Raw genomic sequence first — 21,795 nt, 5'->3', positions numbered from 1 at the left:
TCTCGAAGCTGGTCTGGTAAATAAAGATATAAAGTTTTTACTCTTTTTTGTCCTGAACGTACACAGTGATAAAATATTTTTTTTTATAATTTAAGCTTAATACTATGTATACTTTTATTTATTTGATTAATATACTTTTTCGTTTATTTATTTTGATAAATAAGAATTTAATTATTTACATAGTTGCTTTAAATAAAACTTCAACTAAAAACTTTACTTCTAAAATTCTAATTATAAAAGTTAGAAATAAAATATCAAATTTAAATTGTTCACGTACCTGGTAAATAAAGATATTAAGTTTTTACTCTTTATTGTCCTGAACGTACACAGTGATACCAGGGCTGGGTTGAGCTCCCTTAAAAACCCAGTATCACATGCTGTCGGACCTGTCTTTATTTACCAATGAAATCTCTTAATTTTATTTAATTTCCAAATATGAATATTCATAACGCCTTAGTATAGGAAAAGTTTGGTTATGTAAGATTACGTTTACTCAAACTTACTTTATCTTTTTATGTCTGATACTGTTTTATTTTTTTTATCCTTAAATAATGGAAACTATTACCTAAAGCAATTAAATATATTTTGCTAATCTCTATAAAGTGTCAGTTTATCGGAAGGTGGTCGGAATTACAAATTGTGCTCCTTTAATAGCATATCTATTCCTATATTGTTACGAATCTCGGATAATGGCCAAACTTCAAAAATTCCTTCCTGATCTGATTTAAAAGATAAATTTCAGAATACTTATCGCTACCTTGATGATATTTTTGTGCTGAATCACCTTTGACTTTTTCAAATACACTACTAAAATTTATCCTGAGGAATTTCAATTGTCCTTTTCTGGACCTGAATGTTTCCATTTTACAAGGTAAAATTTACGACCAAGGGCGATTTTTCGTTTCCAATTGTTTTTTTCCCTTCCGTGACGAGACCGTTTCTTTGGCTTCTTCATGTGGTGTATATATTTCCCAGCTATTTCACATGGTTTATTTTCGGACCTTTTACAACTTGCTTTATGGTATGGGTTTTGACCATCACTGAAGACCGTGTGGTGAACTGTAGAAATTTAACTGTTCGCAGCTTGGCATTTGGTGGATGACTGTCTCATTGGCAATCATATCACAACTTTTATTTTTCTATATAAAGCCTATAGTATTTGTATTTGTAAGCTGTGTGCAAAGAAAAAAAACGTACATTCAAATGTTTCTTATAATAAATCCTTATTTTTTTTTAGAATCCACGTGTTTCAGGATCGACTTGAAACTTTTGTAGCTTAACAGTAGATTTTACCTGTAGAAAATGGAAAAAAAACTACTATTCAAAATTATCAAATATTTAGGCTTGGATTGACGTCATAAAAATACGAGTTTTTCGTAGGACGAAAAACGTATGGGACGAAACAATCGATTTTTTTAGTTTCGTTCCGTCTTCAAATTTAAAAAATAATAATGTACATGTTGGAACAACTCAGAAGGAAACATGTCAACTAGTCAACAAACACCGGCTCCAAGGGACCACAAAAATGGTCCTGGAGAATCAGATGATTCGAGGACAGATGGTAAAAGTCCCCCTAACCATCCAGTATTCGAGGCAGTCAAATCCGGGTAATGATATCATATGCAATACATGTACTCAGCTGTTCGGTACATTTGAAATACTTCAAAGTTAAAAGTTGCATGAAGGGTTGTTTGATTTCATTTAACAGTACTTGTACAATACTCATATACAATATTCATATTTTAGACACTAGTATTGTGGAGATTATTGTTGTTGCCAAGATGATCAGAGGTTTTAAGTTGCTTGCTAAAATAAAAATTAGCCACCCAAGAATTGCAAGATGGCATTATTTTTAGAGTACTCATAGACAATAAGTTTAGAAGAAAACAATTAGCTTATTCAATTGATCCACTGAAACTTGTAACCATTATAAAAATAGTATAGGGAATTGGAAGAAAATCCCAAATCAATTAATCAAAATAACAGGAGTCACCTATCCAATGAGTTTATCTATTAAAATCAGATATACTGCTGGAAGATGAAGATCTTTGATGAATGTGTTCTGAATGTTTCTCTTTTTTTTCCTCTTTCATTTTGGAAAATATTCAAGAAGTTTTGAAAAAAATGAACAGTACGTAGCCATGTTGCACACTAGTAAATATTATGTGGAAAAGTTGTCAAAAATTGATTGAAGTCCATGAAACTCCAAACTTTTAGGCTCAAAGGAAGTTCTTTCTGGACAATGCTTCTGGTATTGATAAAGTCACAGTTGTATAGGATTTGTAAGGAAGGGAGAGCTAGTCATGCAGACCAGCAACTGGATGATATTGTAACAAACATAAAAAACAGAAAGAAAAGAAAATGATCTAAAGAGTTTTAACATGCCTATATTTCTTACCATTTTCCCCTAATAACTATTTGGATGATAGAAAATTCAGAATTTAATGGGCAAGGACTTTATTTGAAAATGTAGAAAAAGTCCTGTATGTATTGTCTTATAAATTGATTAGTTACTGTAACTCTATACATTTGTACATTGTTTACACTCCTTGTTTTTATGTAGGAAAACATACATGTATGTACATTTTACATCTTACATTGTCTTTTTCATAGGACATTTATATTTTCTCCTTAGCATAGAAAATGGTTGACCCATACATGTATGTGCCAATTTGAAAGCTGCCATGTTTTTTTTAGATGGGATGAAGTATGCATGGACAATATCCCAACATGTTTAGCAGACAATGGGTTTTACTGTATTAATCTGTGAATTACACCCTGCTAGTATTAAAGGACGTTTTTCAGTTGACTCGGTAATTTATAACAACATGTGCATGTAATATAATAAATAGAATTTTGTGAGCCCCTTTTTGATGAGCTTTCCTCCAAACATAATTGAAGTTGTAAAGTTTGAATTCTGAAGAAAAAAAATTGAGAAAACATTTATAACAGAGTGAAAATCTGTTCCTGTTACCTTCCGTGGCCGTGATCAATAAGCTGACGTACAACTGGTTCTTTTATTATTCAGCAATCACAATACAACAGCAACGTACAAACAATAAGAATAGAGAAAGAGTCAGAAGACTCCCTTCTTGAGGGCGAACCCTCTTGAACTTAAATCTCTTAAGTTTTCTCTTTCATAAGTTCCTTCTTAGTCCTCTTTTCTAAGTTCCCTATCCCCTTATATACACTAACGATAATGTAAAACAACTATGTATTAGTCAAACCCCCTGTTCATGTCTATGTTATGATTGATTCATTCTGTTTATTTCCTCCCTTTTAATTTGTCATTTATTTATTGATATTACCCTCTTAATTATAAATGAACCTGTACAACTACAGTTGTTTTACCCCTTATACATATTAATTTAATCAAAAGTTCACATAAGAAAATATCAGTTATAAAGTCTAAATATGTCCATACACACTCCTCCCTTTCTCAAAGACTAACATTATTTAATCAAGAATGTCTAACCACTGTCCTATCACACATTAACATACATGTACATGTATTTACATAAAGAATTTTGTATTTGCACAAGAGGTGGTACAAAATTAAGATCGTTTAAATTGACAGTACATTATATATGTCAAATTGATTGGGCAGTAGAAATTAATCATTAACAAATGATTGACTGTCCATTAGATTATGATGGATCTTATCAGGATTCTACTTGTCAATCATCACCAGATTACCCTGTTCACCTGGTTGCTCCTCATTTGATTACTTACTTGTACTTTTCCCAACCTGTTTATACAACAATTATCACCTTTTGGTCAGATTTATGGTTCTCCTAATAAAAGAAATGAGATCGAATTCAGGTTTTTATAGATCATTTTTACAAAATTAAATTTTTCTGTCAAATTTAACCTTAGAATTCTTGTTTGCATGACAAGCTGTAAAAATTTGTGTAAAACATGCTTAGTGTAAGTTGGTAAGTATGATTTTTGCTGAATATTGTGGCAGACAAGTATCACATATATTGTACATTGTACTGTACTACATGTACATGCCAACCCAAAATGTAATTTACTGTACTAGAGCATGAAAAATATGCATTAACATTTTAACTTAATTGGTTTGTAACCAGGATAGCTTCCAATTATTGAATGACAAGTCTTAAGCATTCTTCATATTGGCACATCTACACATGTATTTTGAAACTTTGGATGAAAGCATCAATGACCAGTGAGTAAATTAAAGTGTAAAAACAAAAGTTGATATTACTTGTATAAATGAATTCCATTAATTGCTACGATTTACTTTGAATGTTAAATTCTGAAAATATTTTCCCTGGCTTGTATGCTCTAAAGAAAAGCAACTACACTGGCTACATTTGATTAGCTGGCTTCTATTTTTTAAAGAATTTGTTTGGAAGATACATGTGTGTAGAACTAAACAGATTATACCTGTATGGCTGTACTTTCATTTTTCAGCATGCTTGTGCCGGTTCAAACTGCTGCAGAAGAAGGACCTTCAGTTTTCTCTTTACGTGATGACAAAGGACACACTCCTGCCCATTGGGCTTGCTTAGGTGGTCATTCAGTTATTCTCAGGTTTATATTGGACAATAAAGGCCCTATAGATGAGGCAAGCAATAATGATTTAGGTGCACGACCAATCCACTGGGCATGTGTCAATGGACATGTTGCTATTGTTGACATTTTACTGCAAGCAGGGGTATCCATTGACGTTGTCGATAATAAAGGATGTACCCCATTGATTGTGGCAGCACAATATGGACATACAATGTTAGCAGGATATCTGATGGGTAAAGGAGCTCGATTACAGATTGTAGATAGGGATGGAGACAATGCATTACATTGGGCTGCATTCAAAGGTATAATAATAGTTTGTTCATGCATTTTTGTTGAACCGTACATACAACTGTACATGTATTTTACATGAAGTTTAGAATACATGTATGTGTACTTGAGCAATCTCTATTGCACTTATTATACCAAGTAACCATGGTTTCAAATTACAGTTGTAGTGATGGTCCAAGGTCCAGGCCCTCAGTTTGACCCGGACCTTTCATAATTCATTTACTTGAGTCTTGGACCTTCAACCCTTTTAATTGACACTTTTTGAAGACTTTTGATTTTCCTCTAGTGAACCATTGATTTGAAACTTGAGAAAGTCCGGGAAAACTTCCACTATTGAAAGTAAAATTTAATCTCTTTCAGTTTCCATTTATAAATTTGCTTGATGTAAAAGAAAACAATATGTTCATATAGTACATTATGTAGGTATAGTCAAGAGTGATAACCAATCATAAGAATCAGACAATAAATGAAGAAAAGAAACCTAACCCCAATAACGTCTTAAACAATAGGATAAAATGGAAATATTGAATGTACATGAAGCATCAACAGTTATAGCATCAAGAATTGTTGAAGAAATCCAACTTTCATTAGGATTGTTAATTTATCTTTCTTTTGTAGGTCACAATGAATTGATGAGACTTTTGATATACTCTGGCTTTAACCCTCGACAGAAAGACAATTATGGACAAACACCTCTACATTTAGCATGTATCAATGGCAATCTAACAGCTGTGAAAGAGTTATGTGAACAGGTAGATCTTAGATAGATTTGATTGTTTATACTCAAAACTGGTATAGTACTGGTTTAATTTTAAGTTATATTAAGGCTTCATACATGTATCTGTGGTGAATTGTCAAGCCCTGTCTAGGTTTGACATTGTGTTTTTTTAAAAAATTTTACATGTAAGCAATTGTCATCATCCCATTATGTTTTACTAAGTAAACACTTTTCAAGTAATGTAGAAAACTTCAGCAACTGGCTGGCAAAATTTGCTCTAATCTAGATATACATTATACTGTTATTGTTTTAAAGGATGGTGCAGAATTAGATCTGAAAGATAAGAATGGTAAGACACCTATGATGCTTGCTACAGGCAGAAAACATCAAGATGTTATTGAATATCTCAAAAGACAAATCAAGAAGAAAAACAGCATTTTACCCAAAGTAGATCTCTTGTAAGTATTTAAAAGGGCAAATACAGAATGCTATCATAATAAAAGTCTTGTATGTTTTTCTTTTTTTAAACCCATTATGTACAAATGTACAGCATGCACAATCACACTGTGCTGTATAACACTAAAAAATAATCAACAAATTTAAACTTTAGGAAAATACTTATCACTCAGTCAGTTTTTTGAGAGTCTTACATGTACATGTAGCACAAGGAAGAAGAATTTCCATGTTTCTGGCTTAAGGTGTATGATCATTGGTAGTCAGTGAGTAAGAATGTCACATTATTATATAACAAGGTACACTTACATGATATTTAAGCAAAAACTTATCAAGTCATGGTACTCACCTTTTATTGGATAGCAAAGTTATGGTCACAAGGCAGGTGGTCCTTTATTACAGATTTATGTTGCATACATTACACATGAAAAATGTGCTACTATGAGATTCTTGGATACACTAAATTAGTCTTGAGTTTAACCCATATTGCTGATTACAGGTGTTTGCTGGGTGGATTCGACTATACTTACTAAAAAAATCTAACATTGTGTACTTGAATATATGAGTTTTATTAATTAGTTAGTAATTTTCACATTGTGTAAAGATGTTTGGTTTTTTTTTTACAAACAGATCTATAGCCTTTGGTCCTCCTGGCAACAGTAAAATAGCAATATTATTCTTCATGGTGAATGTACTGTGTTGGGGTTATCCTATGTATATAGTCAAGGTGGGTATAGCTAAACAGTGAACACAGCTGTGTAACCCCATGCATATGTATATATAGCCAAAATCAGTTCTTCCATGCCACAAGTCAATACTATGTTTACAGTCATGGTTAACTCTACTGAACACTGAACCAAACGTTTGGTTTAAGTTAAGATATTAAAAAAAAATCATTAAAAAGCCTTTTATTCCTACTAGAATGTGATTCAATTTCATCTACAAATAGCAGAAAAAACAAAGAAAAATAAAACTTAAATGAAATGGTCATTTGAACAGAAAGTAGAATGGAATAATCTTTAATGCATTGACCGAATGGAAGAAACTGTAGGTCTAATTCTCAGTTTGTTCCAAGACAATCATCCATGTTTTTCTATATTTATTTTTTTCAGTGCTTACCCTACACTTGGTATGACCTGTCATATTTACACATGATATTTCTCATTTTAAACATCATCATGTGGATATCATTATTTCATGCCAGCACGACTGATCCAGGATATCTGCCTAGAAATGTTCCTGAGTATGACCTAGCAATCAAACAGGTATGGGTATAAATTTGGGAAAAGGAGCATTAATACCATGTTAAGCTAGTGTATAAACATATTTTATTTGTTGTATATCAATATGAATTGAACACAGTTAAGTTAATTGATGCTTATGAAGGCTTCTCCATGATTTTATTAATTATAGATACTGGGACTCAAGAACAAATTATATAACATGGAACAAGATCATTCAAAAAAGTAACAAGAAAAAACATGTACTGCTGAAACCAATGTAGCATAATATCACCACTTTGAACTTGTGTTTGACAGACTCACAGTGTTACAAATACATGTAAACTTGTTTATCAATGTAATGATGGCATACCCATATTTAATTTATTCAAATACATGCAAAATTATGATATTCCTTACAGAGGCCTTTTAAAAGAACTCATTTCTATAAAAATAAGAAAAAAAATTTTTGCTTGTTGGGAACAAATCTTCATTTAAAAAAAACCCATGTTATCCTTCAATTCAACAAAATGAAAGAAGGAATATAAATACCATGTGAACTTAAGACAACCATCTTCTGTAATAATAAAATGTCCTGATCATACGTACATGTATGCATAGTTTCAAATTTATTTTCAAAAGTGAAAGGTCCTCATTAAGAGTAAATGTAAAGTGTGGTAGGTCCAGGACCTTGGTAAAGCAAATTTTCAATGGTCCTGCAGAGTTTTGGATTAGATGGGGGCCATTTTTATCGCTTTCCTGCTGAATATGTCCCATTAAAATCACAATTTTTTACAAAGAATGTTAATGAATGGCCCATTGAAATTCTGAAGATCATTAAAAATGTATCAGGCATTGAGGGTTCAGGACCTCAGACCAGTGCTAATTTATACCCCTGTCATAGCTGGTAACTATTATTTTACTACTGTCAATAAGTTACACTTCTGGAACATTTTTATTAAAGACAATTATTTGATAATAGTTATTCAGCTTTTTAAGAATTAGTATTTACATTAGTTATAACAAATATTATAACAAATTTAGGTAGCTCATTTTGATGAGTGGAAACAGGGAGAAAATCCTTTAAGTCGACTATGCCATACATGTCGTCTGGTGAAGCCGTTACGATCAAAACACTGCCGAGTGTGTAACAGATGCATCAAAGTCTTTGACCATCACTGTCCATATATATACAACTGTGTAGGATACAATAATAGGTAAGTGACTTTTTCTTGAGATTTATATCACATATACTGTGAAAGTATTATTTTTTTGTTGGGTACCAATTTTCATGGATTTTCTAGGTAAGGTAACCTCGTATTCTTCATATGAAAAGAATTATTTACTTTAAATTGTATGACAGTATCATCAAGAACGTGTGCTTTTCCCCTTAACCATGAAAATTGATACCCATGAATATAAGTACAGTCGAACTTCACTCGATCGAACTTGGATGGCTCGAACACCCGGGATTTCTCGAACACTTGAACTGACTAGTCAGTCCATTCTGTAACAAATCTTAGAGAATAACCCTCACTAACTTGAACTCGTCAGCAATTTTGTCAGCTTGGGTAATAAAAGGTGTGAAAAACTAAAACCCTATCATTAATCAGTGTCATCTTAGTTATTTACAGGTAAAATTTAAATCATCATTAATTAGGTAGTTTTGATCTTTAACATAATACTGATTGAAGTTCGAGAGTGTTCCGAAGTCGATATGATAAAAGCATGAAAGAAAATTGGATGAAAACAAATTATTGACTGATGAACTTGAGCTCTGAATGTTTATAAAAGCGAACGCAGCATTTTTAATGTCCACAAATCAGCATATTCATCCGAAAGCGAACGAAAAAGATCCATGAACTAACACTAACATAAGGAAGTAGGCATTTTCTAACGATAAAGTCGAACTCGCAGCGGCACTGAAAAAAATCCAGAAATATACGCACTTCAATTTCTCGAACTCCCGATAACTTTAACACATTTCAATGGTCCCTTGGAGTTCGAGCTACCGAGGTTTGACTGTCCTTTTACAGTGGCTTGCAGTACTAACACAAAGTTGCAATTTACATCAAAGGCACAACCTTCTTCATCAGTTGCAGAAAAAAAAATACAAACATATATGCACTGGTCAGAGAGTAGATCTTGCCATTTTAAAGACAGAAGCAATTCTCGCCAATCTGCTCACCAAAATTTTACTCCTCAATGAAAATTGTTGTATGATAGCTCATTTTTGAGAGTGCAATATCAATATTCTATTAGATATTTTTCTTTAAATTTCCTTGAACTTGATTCACAGGAGAGATGAAAAATGGGTTGGCAAGAATTACTTGCTTGTGTGACTACTCTTTGAATAGTAGTCACATAATTTTTTTTCTTGTATCTGTTGACATTTTTGGCAATTGACAAAGAAGGTAAGGCTTTTGATATCCCTGTATATTGTATATTCCTGTTAGTGCAGTATTTATTCCTACATGTAGAAAATTTGTCATTGAACGGTTAGCTTGTACATGTATATAACTGATAACCAAACTGCTAGAGCTATGCTTAATGTGTTGTAATTCATGTTTTGATATCTATGCATTCTTTATAGTAAAAATTTTCAATTTGCTCACATCATATTTTTCAAAAGTTTGGTATGATGATTATTGGACTGTAGTAACCGAACATCATTTTAACATACCTCTTGCCTTAAACTACTAGTGATGAGTGATGAAGACTACTTTTGAAAAAATGCTAATGAGAACACTAAATAAAAGTCATTACACGCAGGAGCGGATCCAGGATATCAGGTTGGGGGGGGGGTGGGAGTGTAAATAGAATTAAAGAAAATTTTGTGGGTAAAATTTATGAAAAAGTCAAGATTTTATGCAAAAAAAAGGTTTTTTCCCAATTCTAGTGGGGTGAGGCATACTTCCACGTCCTTGGATCCGCGCCTAACTTATATAACACCTTAAGTCTGTCTTCAGTTTTGCCTTTTCTCAAACATCAAAATGGAAGTCATTATTTTAAGAAAAATGGCAACAATCCTGTAGAATATGATTGTTAACGTTTTTTTAAATCAGGATTAAGTTTTGCCTTATTGTTTGTTGTATCTTATTCCTGAATACTGTAAATTTGCCCTTTTTAACTGTTCATTTTAGCACATCCTTAAGAATAACACTAATTTATGAAGTAACACTTAATTAAAAATCAAATACATTTTGTTATTCATGTGGGAAATATAACACATATTTGTTTCGGTGCTAGGTGTATTTCAGTACTTGTGGATCCTAATGTATTGTAGTCTTCCAACTTTCATTTTTATGCAGACTGTTCTTCATGTATTTGAATTTATTTTGGTTTGAATGGACTAAGGCAGACGGCCTTAGAATAAAAGTCTATTGAACTGGCTAAAACCAATAAGCACTGTACTTTAAAACATTTAATGAAAAACGCTCAATATTTACCAATTTATATTAATGTAGTGGGTTAAAATATCTTTTAAAGGATTCATTTTCATCTGGACTGAACTTAAGCATTTTTTTCTGAATTGACTGTTTTTACCATCATAAACTTAACCATGTAACCGTATGTGACATAGACTCTTAGTGTTAGCTAAACTAACAATTGAAATGTTGCACCAAACACAGATTAATATTATACTATACAGTTACTGCGTTTATATCTGTGTATATTGTCCCAAGCAGGGATCACATGTATATTACACTAGCTTGCTTGCGGGTGCAGTATGATACTCACAGATATAAATGCAATAGTCCTTTTATTATATAGTAATGAATATTTTAGACATTCTAATGTGCTTGTATGGATACTATACATTCTTTGACTTACATGATTTAAACTAGTTCCTGTATTGATACTTAAATTAGTGCAATATTACTTCTGAATTCTTTTTCCATTTAATTCAAAGTAACTGTTTAATGATAATGACCTCGTCTACAATCATATATCAGTCAGTCAGTTTCAACGACAAAAAACAGCATTTTGGGATGATTAGTGATTACTTTTAAAAATTTACTCTGGACAACAGTGGGCAATTTTGGAACACTCATTTTTTCCCCAAAATATGAAGATATATTGCAAGGTTGTTTTTACTAGACTGTTATATTGAAATAAACAAGCAATATTTATTACTGTATGATAAATCACAATACTAACACATGTAGGTAGAATATTGGAGTGTTTAATGATGAAGCCACTCAGCCTCACAGAAGTTTTTGTTGTCTGCAGTGGATATATAATGCACTTCATGTGCTTACAAGATGGAATTTTTAAGCAAAAATATACAGATATTTGCAGTACAGATGTAATTTTAAAAAAATAATCATCCAAAAGTTTTAGGATACATGAAAATACAGTTTGTATTAATATTTTTGATTGAAAATATGAATGGCATTAATTATAAACTTTGCATGGTTGATAAACATAAGTGTACAAATATACAACATGTATGTGTAATGCTGTTTATTTTTTTAATTGGATAGCTTATATTTTGCTTTTTTAAATTAGTTAAAAATTCATGTTCCAGGGATATTATATCCCTTGTATGTTTTCTTTGTTTTTTTATACAAATGTGAAAAAATGGGGTAATTATATCAAAAGGAACTTTTTGCGAGTGAAAACACAGAGAAGTATGAATTCCATAACATCTTGTTAGCACAAAATTGATGTTGTAGTTCTTTTAATATTGCTTTATAACTACAATTCTGAGACAAAAGTTGGTAGACAGAATGTTTTTCACATGTATACTTGCAATAACAAACATGTAGTGTGCTTGAAAAAGGGGCTTCTCCTCATATTAATAGTTATGTTATGCTTTAGTCACCAAGTCTTTTAAGAAAGGCAGCTTAGAAAGTATTTTATATATGTCACTAGATGATTTATCATTGCTTTTGTTTTCTATGACATTTCTTTATATCTACATGCTTTTGTTTGGCAAAATTTCTACTGGTTATTTCTCTGTTATTCTCTTTTTCGGTTGGACAATTTGAGTTCAGCCATTGTTTTTATGGAAAAACATAATGAACTGTTGTCTTGATTGATAAATACTAAAATAACTTTATTTCTTTGTTTATTTTGAATGGTTCCCAGTGTGTTTGAAATGGAATTGAAATGAAGTGATAAAAATAAAGGCATTCAAAACAGTTTCAACAGCTTATGTGCATATTTGGCCATTTCTAAATACTTTCTTGATTCTCAGGTTCTCCCTTGTCTTTTTTTTTAGGATGCCTCATTATCTTTTTTATTGTCACATCAATAATTTAAAACAAAATAACCTCCCTTATCTTTTTGTCAAACTATAAAAATAAAAGCCTCCATCCCTCATTTGTTTTTTTAATAAAAAATTTGCCTGAGAACTCAAGAAGGCTGGCCTAAGGGACTGAAAAGTATTCCATTATAGACATCGATTTTTGTTTCTTTTAGGCATTGGTTTGGCATATTTATTTGGGCCATGTTCCTTTTGGCTGTTTGTACAGATTATTACTGTTACTACCTCCTGAGAGAGGAGTTTGATTGGATTGTGTGTATTGGGGCAATAGAGGCCAGCATTGCCTCAGTTGCTGTCACTGCAGTAGCATCTATGATGGTAAGGTTAAAGGTCAAGGCTATGTAGAAAAGGTGAAATGTTTCCATATTAGCAAGTCTTTAAAATGGCATTGACCTTTTGACCATATCAGTTTATAGAATAGTAATTTATTTGTCTCAGAAATGTAGTGCTTAGAATTCTTGTAATATATTTTCATTAACATCCACCATTCTGTTGTGTTTCTTATCTTTCTTTTCTTTCTGAAACGTCCATATTTCAGTTTAGGAAATTACAATAATATGATACATGTTAAAATCATTTTTTTTATTGATAAGGGTTTTTTATTTGATGATTATTTTATCTAACTTTCGTTAGAAATTTTTTTTGGATAAAAAAATGTTTTAAACGGTAAAAAAATTTAAATTCAATCAAAACAAAGATTCCATGTCTATCAAAGACTGTTGTTGATATTTTCACTTACCCATTTAACAATGCACCTAACTGACTTTCACAACACTATTTTTTGTTAATTTAATGATCTGCACTACCTAAATAGAACCAGGGAATTTAAATTGAAACCTGTTACATTATGACCACTTGCTATTTATCAAACATTTCACCTTATCTACTGTCCCCGATATTTTTAACAACAAAAACAAACTTTTGTTACAGTTTATTTCAGGTTGGTTTGCAATGAAAATTCAAGATGGCCACCATGTCTACTAATCTGTATTTTGTGACTATTTGCTTTATTTCAGAGTGACATTTGTGATATTTACAGCATGTGTAATGCTACTAGGTCCGATAACCATGTTTTTATCATGGTTCACTGTACATTACTACATGGAATGGAATTTACTGTATAGATTCTACATGCTTATCATGGTCTTCTTCGAAATCATTGCAGCCAGTGTGTGTATATCAACTGTAAGTATATACAAGTCAGTTATGAAATGGATGTATGATATTGGTACTCATATTCAAATTCATTATTCCCTAATAAATCATAGATTGTGTAAAATGTTAAATCCCTACCATCAGCTGTGCCAAATAGGACTTTAGGTTTGCACTTAGTTCCACCCTACCCACATCTCCCTATTTCCAGTGGCAATCAAAATTTGTCGACCCCATTATCCTTGTGTCCCATCCCATTTTTCATTTCATCATTATTTCATGTTTATTTTATCATCCACTTCATCGCCTGAATATAGCTGAAATATTGTTGAGCGCTCGGACGTTAACCCCAACAAACAAACATTTTTTCCTGGGGTCTGTTAATCTACTGTTTGGCTCATGTCATTTGTATAGTTTTAACATTTTGCTCAACTACATGAAAACCTTTGTCTTCTATTTACCATACTTGGCAGGATTGATGTGTGGAAGAAAGGTCTACTTTTGGTATTGGTTAAGTTAACAAAATGGCAGCCTGAGGCTGGCTAGTCTTCTTATTGGCCCATTTTTTTGAAAATCAACTCTTAAATTAGAATGTTTTTATTTATTTAATAGTGTTGTTGATGAGATTAGCTTCCCTAAAACCATAATTGCCAATGTTTTGAAACCTGATGGGGTTGTAGACCTTAATGCCCTCACAGATGATATATTCATTTATTTTATGGCTTAGCAGGTTGTTATGGTAACGTTGAGATGCCATTGAAACACATTTTAGTATATATCTCAGCTTCAGCTAAAACATAACTAAGGTTAAGCAAACTTGTCAGGAATGAAACACATAATACTCCGGTAATCTTATTTAAAGATCTTTACCATCTCACAACTATCCCAAGTGCCCTTTTCTACTTTGAAAGATATTTATGACTGACACTTAGTTATCTTAACACTTATACACACTCAAAACAAGTCTAGTAGGAAAGAAATCACAACAATTTAATATATGGGAAGTTAATGTAATTCACTTCTTCTATTAATTTATTGTATGTCTCAAAATTTGGTACAAGTAGAAGAATAGTTTGTTTTGATAATGCTTCAACCAATGGTTAAAAAATTATGTATAAAATTGATAATAAAAAATATTTAAATTACAGAATGTCAATAATTTAGGTCAAATACTTAATACATGACAAATTTACTTGAATTAGGGCAAGAAAACTGAAAGTATATTTTGACCCATTCATTACTTTATTTGTACATCTTAAAATGAGGATGTTCTTAATATTTTAATGCTTGTCTGCTGTATTTAACCTTTTGTACTATATTATGACCTTTATGTGTCAAACCTTTTGTTCAGGCCTGTCAAGTCTCATGCATTTTGATGCTGATTTGGCAGCATTTTCTTATGAATTATTGCCTTTGATCTTTTAATCCTTGCCAAATCTCACAAATTTGTATTTTGAAAACTTGACAGCCATGGATGTTATTAGTACCAGTACATAATTTTAATATCCCTACATGTACATATATGACATGAAAGATATTCTTGTATTGACAGGACAAAAATTAGATTTAACCCCATCGATTGCATTGTTTTATTTCTTTTTTTCAGCTATGGTTAGCTGGGTCAAACCTGACTACTAATGAGTATTTAAGATACAAGAGATACCCACATTTACATGATGAGAATGGAAAAATAAAATATGCATTTGACAGAGGATTGGTCAATAATCTATTAGATTTCTTTCACATTAAACATTTACAGGATGAAGAAATATCTGATCAGATAATAATCACCACATTGTGATCAGGTTGATATTATGATTAGCATTACATTACATATATCATTAATAAGTGAAGAAATTGAAATTTAATACCACCCCCTTTTCTGGAAGGAAAACAAGATTGATGGAATCACCTTTTCAAAAAATCTTGAATCAGTCTGTTTATTTATCTTTACTTCCACTAAAATCTTCAATGGATTGTATGAAAATTTGTTAAGAAACCATATGAACCTATGAACCATCAGGATTTTGCTCTCTCTAGCTGTTCTGAAATTTTGGAAATTATGAACTGATTCAGAAGTCAGTAGTTAGTGTTCTTATATAATCGTAATGCTGTTTATAGCCAAGTTTTCTATTTTTAAATTTGTTTTTTGCATAACCAGACTTTTATAATGGTCATGTTGCTAGATGTTACTTGGTCATCTTTAATTAACTATGTTGTCATTAAAACAACAAGAACACAAGATATAGTAGATAAGAGAGTTACTGTAAACTGACAGAATGTAAATTGAGGCAATGATATTACATACATGTATATATGTGTTTATAAATTTAGATTTCAATTCTTTAAAGTTTGTCACAAACTTAATTCAGTGTACTTTGTATTTAACATATTGTGATGCGTGTATATACTGAAGAGCAGAAATAATTGTTAAAATGATCTTGTATTTTTGTTAAACTTCTTTAAAATGAAATAGAAGTGTCTGGTTGGCAGAAATGTTTTTAGATGTTTGAGGCAAGTAGAATTATATTGTCCAGAGTCACTAAAATACTAAATAGGAAATATATTACTCATCAACTTGGTGAGTGCTCAGTAATAGTCCTTTTTGGTATTTATGGAATGCTAGCCTTTATAGCAAGTTTTTGTGAGGGGACATGACCCCTAACTGTTTGGGGAAAGGAAGAACAGTAAACACTTTTCTTTGAAACTATTTTCACTCCGTAAGTACCTAAATGGTTTGAAATAAGTTATTTTAAAATTTCCAAGTACATGAACTTACCCCAGCTCCAGGTCTATTGATGTACATTACTGCAATCGGACAGTAAACCAGTCTATTGGGTTAGAGAGTTACTGCCTTTTGTTTAAAATTTACAAAAAAAAACTAAGTTAAAGTCAGGCATATGAAAAAGAACTAATAACAATAGCCAAATCAAATTTTAACTTGCCTTTGATGAGTTAGGCAGTAAAAGATCAAATTTTAACTTGCCTTTGATGAGTTAGGCAGTAAAAGATCAAATTTTAACTTGCCTTTGATGAGTTAGGTAGTAAAAGATCAAATTTTAACTTGCCTTTGATGAGTTAGGCAGTAAAAGTTTCTCATATTTTCTTTTAAAAAATCTTTGTTTTTTGCTGTATTTTATGAATAGGAAATTAATTTGGCAATTTAATTTATTGAGTGGCATTGTTATTGCTTAGGGTTGTTGAAATCAAATCATATGAGAGATGGGGGGAAGGCATTTTTATTCTTTGTATATGGGTGGATGTTCAGATCTCTTGGCAAAATAATAAGTTTAAGACATTAGTAGAACCTCTGTAAGTAGGTTCCGTTGTGAAAAAAGTGCCTTCCCTGAGTACCTCATATCCTTTAATAGAAAAGCCCTTATTTATTTGGGATTTGGGAAACCAAAAATATTTGACAGTATTATATATATTTTAGGTCCTATCTCATAAAAAAAATCAATTTATAACATTTCAAATTTTCGTCACTTTTTTTTTGCAGACTTTCCACATGTTAAGCAACATAACATCAAATGAAAGAATTAACCAGAAGAGATATAACTACCTGAAAGATGGCAAAGGGGCATTTTACAATCCATTTGACAAAGGTCCTGTGGCAAATATCAGAGATTTCTTCCATATGAAACGAGAATTAACAGAAAAAGATGTACTGATATTGAGCATATGAACAGTGTGATAATACAGTAGTATTTGTTAATATGTGTATGTTGGGTACTTTGTACATAATATGAGAGGATAATTTATTGTCATTTAGAGCCTTAATGGGAGGTGTGTCTCCATGTCTAATGTGATAAAATGTAAATAAAACCCTAAAGATGTCAAGTCAGCCCTATGGACTGGACTAAAGACTAGTAATGCATTTGACCTTATATGAAAAGTAAATGCATATAAATCACATGTTCTGAAATCCTTTACATTATTAAGTTTAAAGGACTAAAAATTTAATTGATAGATTTTTTTCCATTTTTTATCACCTTTTCAGATGGTTGTGCTTTTTGGAGATATGTTTTTTTGGCATTATGGCATAATAAAAAAAAAAATCCTAAATTCTCATTCAACTTTTCTTAAAAATTTGGACAGGGGACAAATTTATTTTATATTTTTTCTACAGTAACTGTCACTCATGCTGAAAAACTAGCTTTGTTGTCATTTATGTGTGCTTGGTGATTGATTATACTAGCACTAACATATTGAAACAGCTCTATCAATGTATATGTGTCTCTACTGCTATACAGATATCACTTTTCATCAATTTGGAACCATTTTTCAATGAAAGAGTAGCGAAAACTATAATTTACAAATCGAAAATTGTTGAATAATGATTATTGTAAATCAGATCCCAGCAAGACATGGAATATTTTCAGTAATTTGAGTCTGGGATTATTTTTCAAAACACATTTTGCAAATTAAAAAAAAATTGGGTTGGGCAGGAACGAGACTCTAGAATTTTTTTTATTATGGCCTGATCATCAACAATTTATTGGAAATTTGACCATTTAACCATGATAATAGGGTAACATGTCAAAAGTACAATTTACATTCTTATATAGTCCTGTTTTTACCAAAATAGTGTGTTTGATGTGCAAATATTTTATACTTCTCATAATGAACAATGTCATAATTATTCCACTAAGTCACATAGCTATTAATACAGACACATACACCTATATTTGTACCCAATCAACTCTCCTCTGCAATATAGATCCTAATGTCTGTCTTGCATTCTGTTTTTCTACACTTTTGTTTACTTTTATATTTATTTTTTAAAAGTTTTTTTTTTCAGATTAGTTACAGATAACAAATATATATTGGGCAGCTGATTAATTTGTTGGGGTTCAATGTTACAATTTCATCAAAACTATTTTAATGCTTTATTCAAAACAAAGGTTTCTCTATAAGAATTAACCTTTCTTTCTGAATATCTTCAGCTTTTGTTACTATCTCTTTATTTTAAAATGTTCACTGTATTTTAATGTCATAACTGCACGATTTCTACGTGTATATACACAATTTATATCATTGTCATGAATTGAAACAAAAGTATAGTTTTGTGCCATATACTACACCATAAATTCTTTTAATGTATAGTACAATAGTTTGGATGGATGTAAATGTGTGATTTTTGTGTTTCTAAGATGTAGAATCTTGTTAACTCTGTGTTTTTAGTTTTTTCATATATCCTTCCATTTCATCACTATCATTCATAAGAAAGAAGTTTGTTTTTTTTTATTACAATTATATATTGATTTCCATCTTCTCTTAGAGATTGATTTTTTTATTGCATTACATTGTATTCTATGTGAGGAACTGGCATTAGTCTAATCTCTATTAATTCTTTTCCATTTGTACATGAATAGTTTAATATTTACACTCAATGGTACTCTGGTACTCTTTTTTTTATTAATGATAGAAATTATGAACATTTCAACAAATATACGGCAAAGCTTTAAATTTTAATATTTGTTGTGTTTAGGCATGTTTGACTTCATCACTTTAATTTTGAAAGCTTTACCTTCTGTTCCAATCTAATTTAAATTGGACCTGTTAGTTCTTTCATTCAGTCACTGCATGTAGGATCTATCAACATTCCATTTTACTCTCTGTTCAGATGACTTTTCTGATCAGCCAATCAAAACTCATCCGTCATGATTTTGAAAGCATTATTCAAAGTGAAAACCCAAGGATTCTGTATTATATAAAAGGTAATTTAAACATAAAGTAGAATTAAGTGTTGTTATATCCTATATGTAGTAACTGAATGGAATAACTGATAGGTCTAATTTTAATTAAATTGTTTCTGTTCCAAATTTGCAATATTACCATTAGTGTTAGTATGATTGTAAATTGGTGCAATTACTGTATAAAATCACCTGCATGCTTATTTTCTCTTATGTATCGAATAACAGAAATAATGAAGTTCTAGACTGAAAAATTTACAGCAAGCCCGTTGTTTTTTGGGGAGATATAAAATATATGTTTTTTTTTTGTTTAGTGGCTTTTTCAGTTGATCTGATAAAAAATTGTCATCAGAAATAGTGGATATTTTTCAGTATTACATCAGTAGTGAAAACAATCAAAAAAGAAATTCAGCTTGAAATTGATCTTTTATTGATGAACTATTGGTATGTGTGGTTTTTTATTTTGGTTTTTGAAATATTATTTTAAAAATAAGGGTGTTAAAAAACTATTTGAATTATTAAATACTTTACCATGTTTCATGATACGTGATACCAACTGTTGTTGATTTATTTTTCTGTTTGTCTTTGTTTTCTTATTGTGTTCACAATCATTAGAATCAAAGGTTCCCACCTTTTTCTGTTTTTTATGTTTCGTAATGTACAATATCATTCAAAATGAAAAACCAAATACTCTTTTTTTAAGTGTTATATTTAAGGCTAGAATCCACCGATTCCACTTTCCATAGACTCCAATGCTAATTTCACGGTATTCAGTGGCTTCTCTGGACTTCACCTTAACTTTAACCAGCAGAGGCATGATTCTACATATGTCAGCTCACAATCCTCAGAATGGCAAGTGGGGTTAGCAGACTTGCAGTGCAGTACTGGTCACTGAAGTGAAGGGTCTATAAATAGCATGGGAAATTCCAGTGTTTTCACATGATAGGGGCATATTTAAAAATTATAGAGATTAGGCTTCACACCACAAGAAGCAAAATGCACCTATGAAATGTACAGAAATGTTTTTCCTTTCAGAAACAGTTTAAATTCTTAAAATAAAATGAGAACTTTTTTCACAGCACTTTGAGGAACAGGGGGTAATTTCTGTGAAGGACTATTTTTGCATACATTGGTGTTCTGTAACCTAAATAAGGGTATGTGCTTTAACTATCATTCAACTTTAATTTAAGTAGTCCACTTCAAGTTTAATCATTAGATTCTCACACCCAATTTATTGACCAAGTCCAGTTCTAAAACTTGACATAACATTGCAAATGTTACAAAAATAAATGTGATTCACAACATATAATTTTCACTGAAGTATTATATTATTAGTATGCACAGAATAAAGTATTTTAGTTCAGCATTTTGTGTAATTTTTTATATTTCACACTTACAAAATTAGTTGATAGATGGATGAACAAAATAGAGTCTAGATGTCATTGGAATCAGTGATGTTGGGACCTAAAATCTGCATTTTGGATATTTTTACAGTTTAAATCCAAGTAATAAAAAAAATACAATCATACTTTGGTAAGCTTAGCTCCGCTTTATTTTTGAAGATGAAGGTATTAAAGAATCTTAATAGTAAACTTGAAGTGGCATTTTTTAATAGTTGGCAGTGGGTTTGTAAGAATACATTGTTGTCCCTTTAAAACCTTACTACATGTATGTTGCCTTAGAAATCTGTTTATGTTTGGTATTTTCTAATTCTTGAATAAACTTTTTTTTATATACAAATGTATTGTTTTTTTCTTCTTGTGCCTGATAGGATGTAAGCTGTCAAGTATTGCAAACAATATAATACTTGTCTTTTAAAAAGAAAACAATGCAGATAACTTACTGTCATCAGCAATTGTAAACCATGAACAACAGGATGTTGCATGCTACATAGTGCTAAGAATCCCTACTAACCATTTCTGTCAATATTTTGCATATCAGGTAGATCACACCTAGTATTTCTAGGTGATAGATTTCCATACTTTTCTCAAAGATGACCTTGAATGAACGGACTTTAGAATTTTAATGTAAAAAACATAGGTCACCAAACTAGATTTCAAGATAACTGAGCCTAAATACAGGAAATATTTTATACGGATTCTGTTCGGAATTTTCACTATTTCACAAACTAATCAAAACTGGTATATAAAATTTTATGAATTTGTATAAAGAACAATTTACTTGACATTCTTTCATATTTTAAGAAGTAAATTGGCGGTGACAAAGCTCTTTTTCTTGTGAATAAAAAACAACCAAATACATTTTTATTGAACATTTTCCTGTGAATTATCTCCCCTTGAACAAGGCTTACAACAATTCATGTTTGTAATTTTACCATACAAGTTTTTACATCAAAACTTGGAGAAAATAATGTCAACATCATTTTCACATCATTTAAACACTTTTAGTTAATAGAAAATATTTATGTCTATGATTTTGCAAGATGACAGATAAAAT

General features: G+C 31.0%; 1 protein-coding gene across 2 annotated transcripts; it reads left to right on the top strand.

Moving 5' to 3' along the window:
• Nucleotides 1-1,417: 1,417 nt before the first annotated feature.
• LOC148604443 (uncharacterized) lies at nucleotides 1,418-21,078 on the top strand. Of its 2 annotated transcripts, XM_088549015.1 has the most exons (10): nucleotides 1,448-1,607; nucleotides 4,438-4,841; nucleotides 5,446-5,579; nucleotides 5,861-6,003; nucleotides 6,629-6,725; nucleotides 7,111-7,263; nucleotides 8,263-8,435; nucleotides 13,507-13,675; nucleotides 15,249-15,447; nucleotides 17,142-17,268. In XM_088549015.1, the coding sequence occupies exons 1-9, from the start codon at nucleotides 1,483-1,485 to the stop codon at nucleotides 15,441-15,443; spliced, it is 1,593 nt and encodes a 530-aa protein (XP_088405141.1). In that variant the 5' UTR covers nucleotides 1,448-1,482; the 3' UTR covers nucleotides 15,444-15,447; nucleotides 17,142-17,268. The 2 variants fall into 2 exon arrangements, with proteins under 2 accessions (XP_088405142.1, XP_088405141.1); XM_088549016.1 differs by lacking the exons at nucleotides 13,507-13,675; nucleotides 15,249-15,447 and adding an exon at nucleotides 12,646-12,808 and having other exon boundaries at nucleotides 1,418-1,607; nucleotides 17,142-21,078.
• Nucleotides 21,079-21,795: the final 717 nt, after the last annotated feature.

This window comes from Perna viridis, chromosome 10, assembly GCF_037379345.1.
Source record: "Perna viridis isolate PV_CMFRI_1.1 ecotype Kerala chromosome 10, ASM3737934v1, whole genome shotgun sequence".
NCBI classification, from domain to species: domain Eukaryota; kingdom Metazoa; phylum Mollusca; class Bivalvia; order Mytilida; family Mytilidae; genus Perna; species Perna viridis.
The sequence above is the reverse complement of the archived record's forward strand: the minus strand, read 5'-3'. Positions and strand labels throughout refer to the sequence as shown.

Coding starts and splice junctions, on each gene's coding strand:
- LOC148604443 (XM_088549015.1), top strand. CDS start 1,483: ATGTCAACTAGTCAACAAACACCGGCTCCAAGGGACCACAAAAATGGT. Junction 4,842..5,445: donor ACATTGGGCTGCATTCAAAG/GTATAATAATAG, acceptor TTTCTTTTGTAG/GTCACAATGAATTGATGAGA. Junction 6,726..7,110: donor ATCCTATGTATATAGTCAAG/GTGGGTATAGCT, acceptor TATTTTTTTCAG/TGCTTACCCTACACTTGGTA.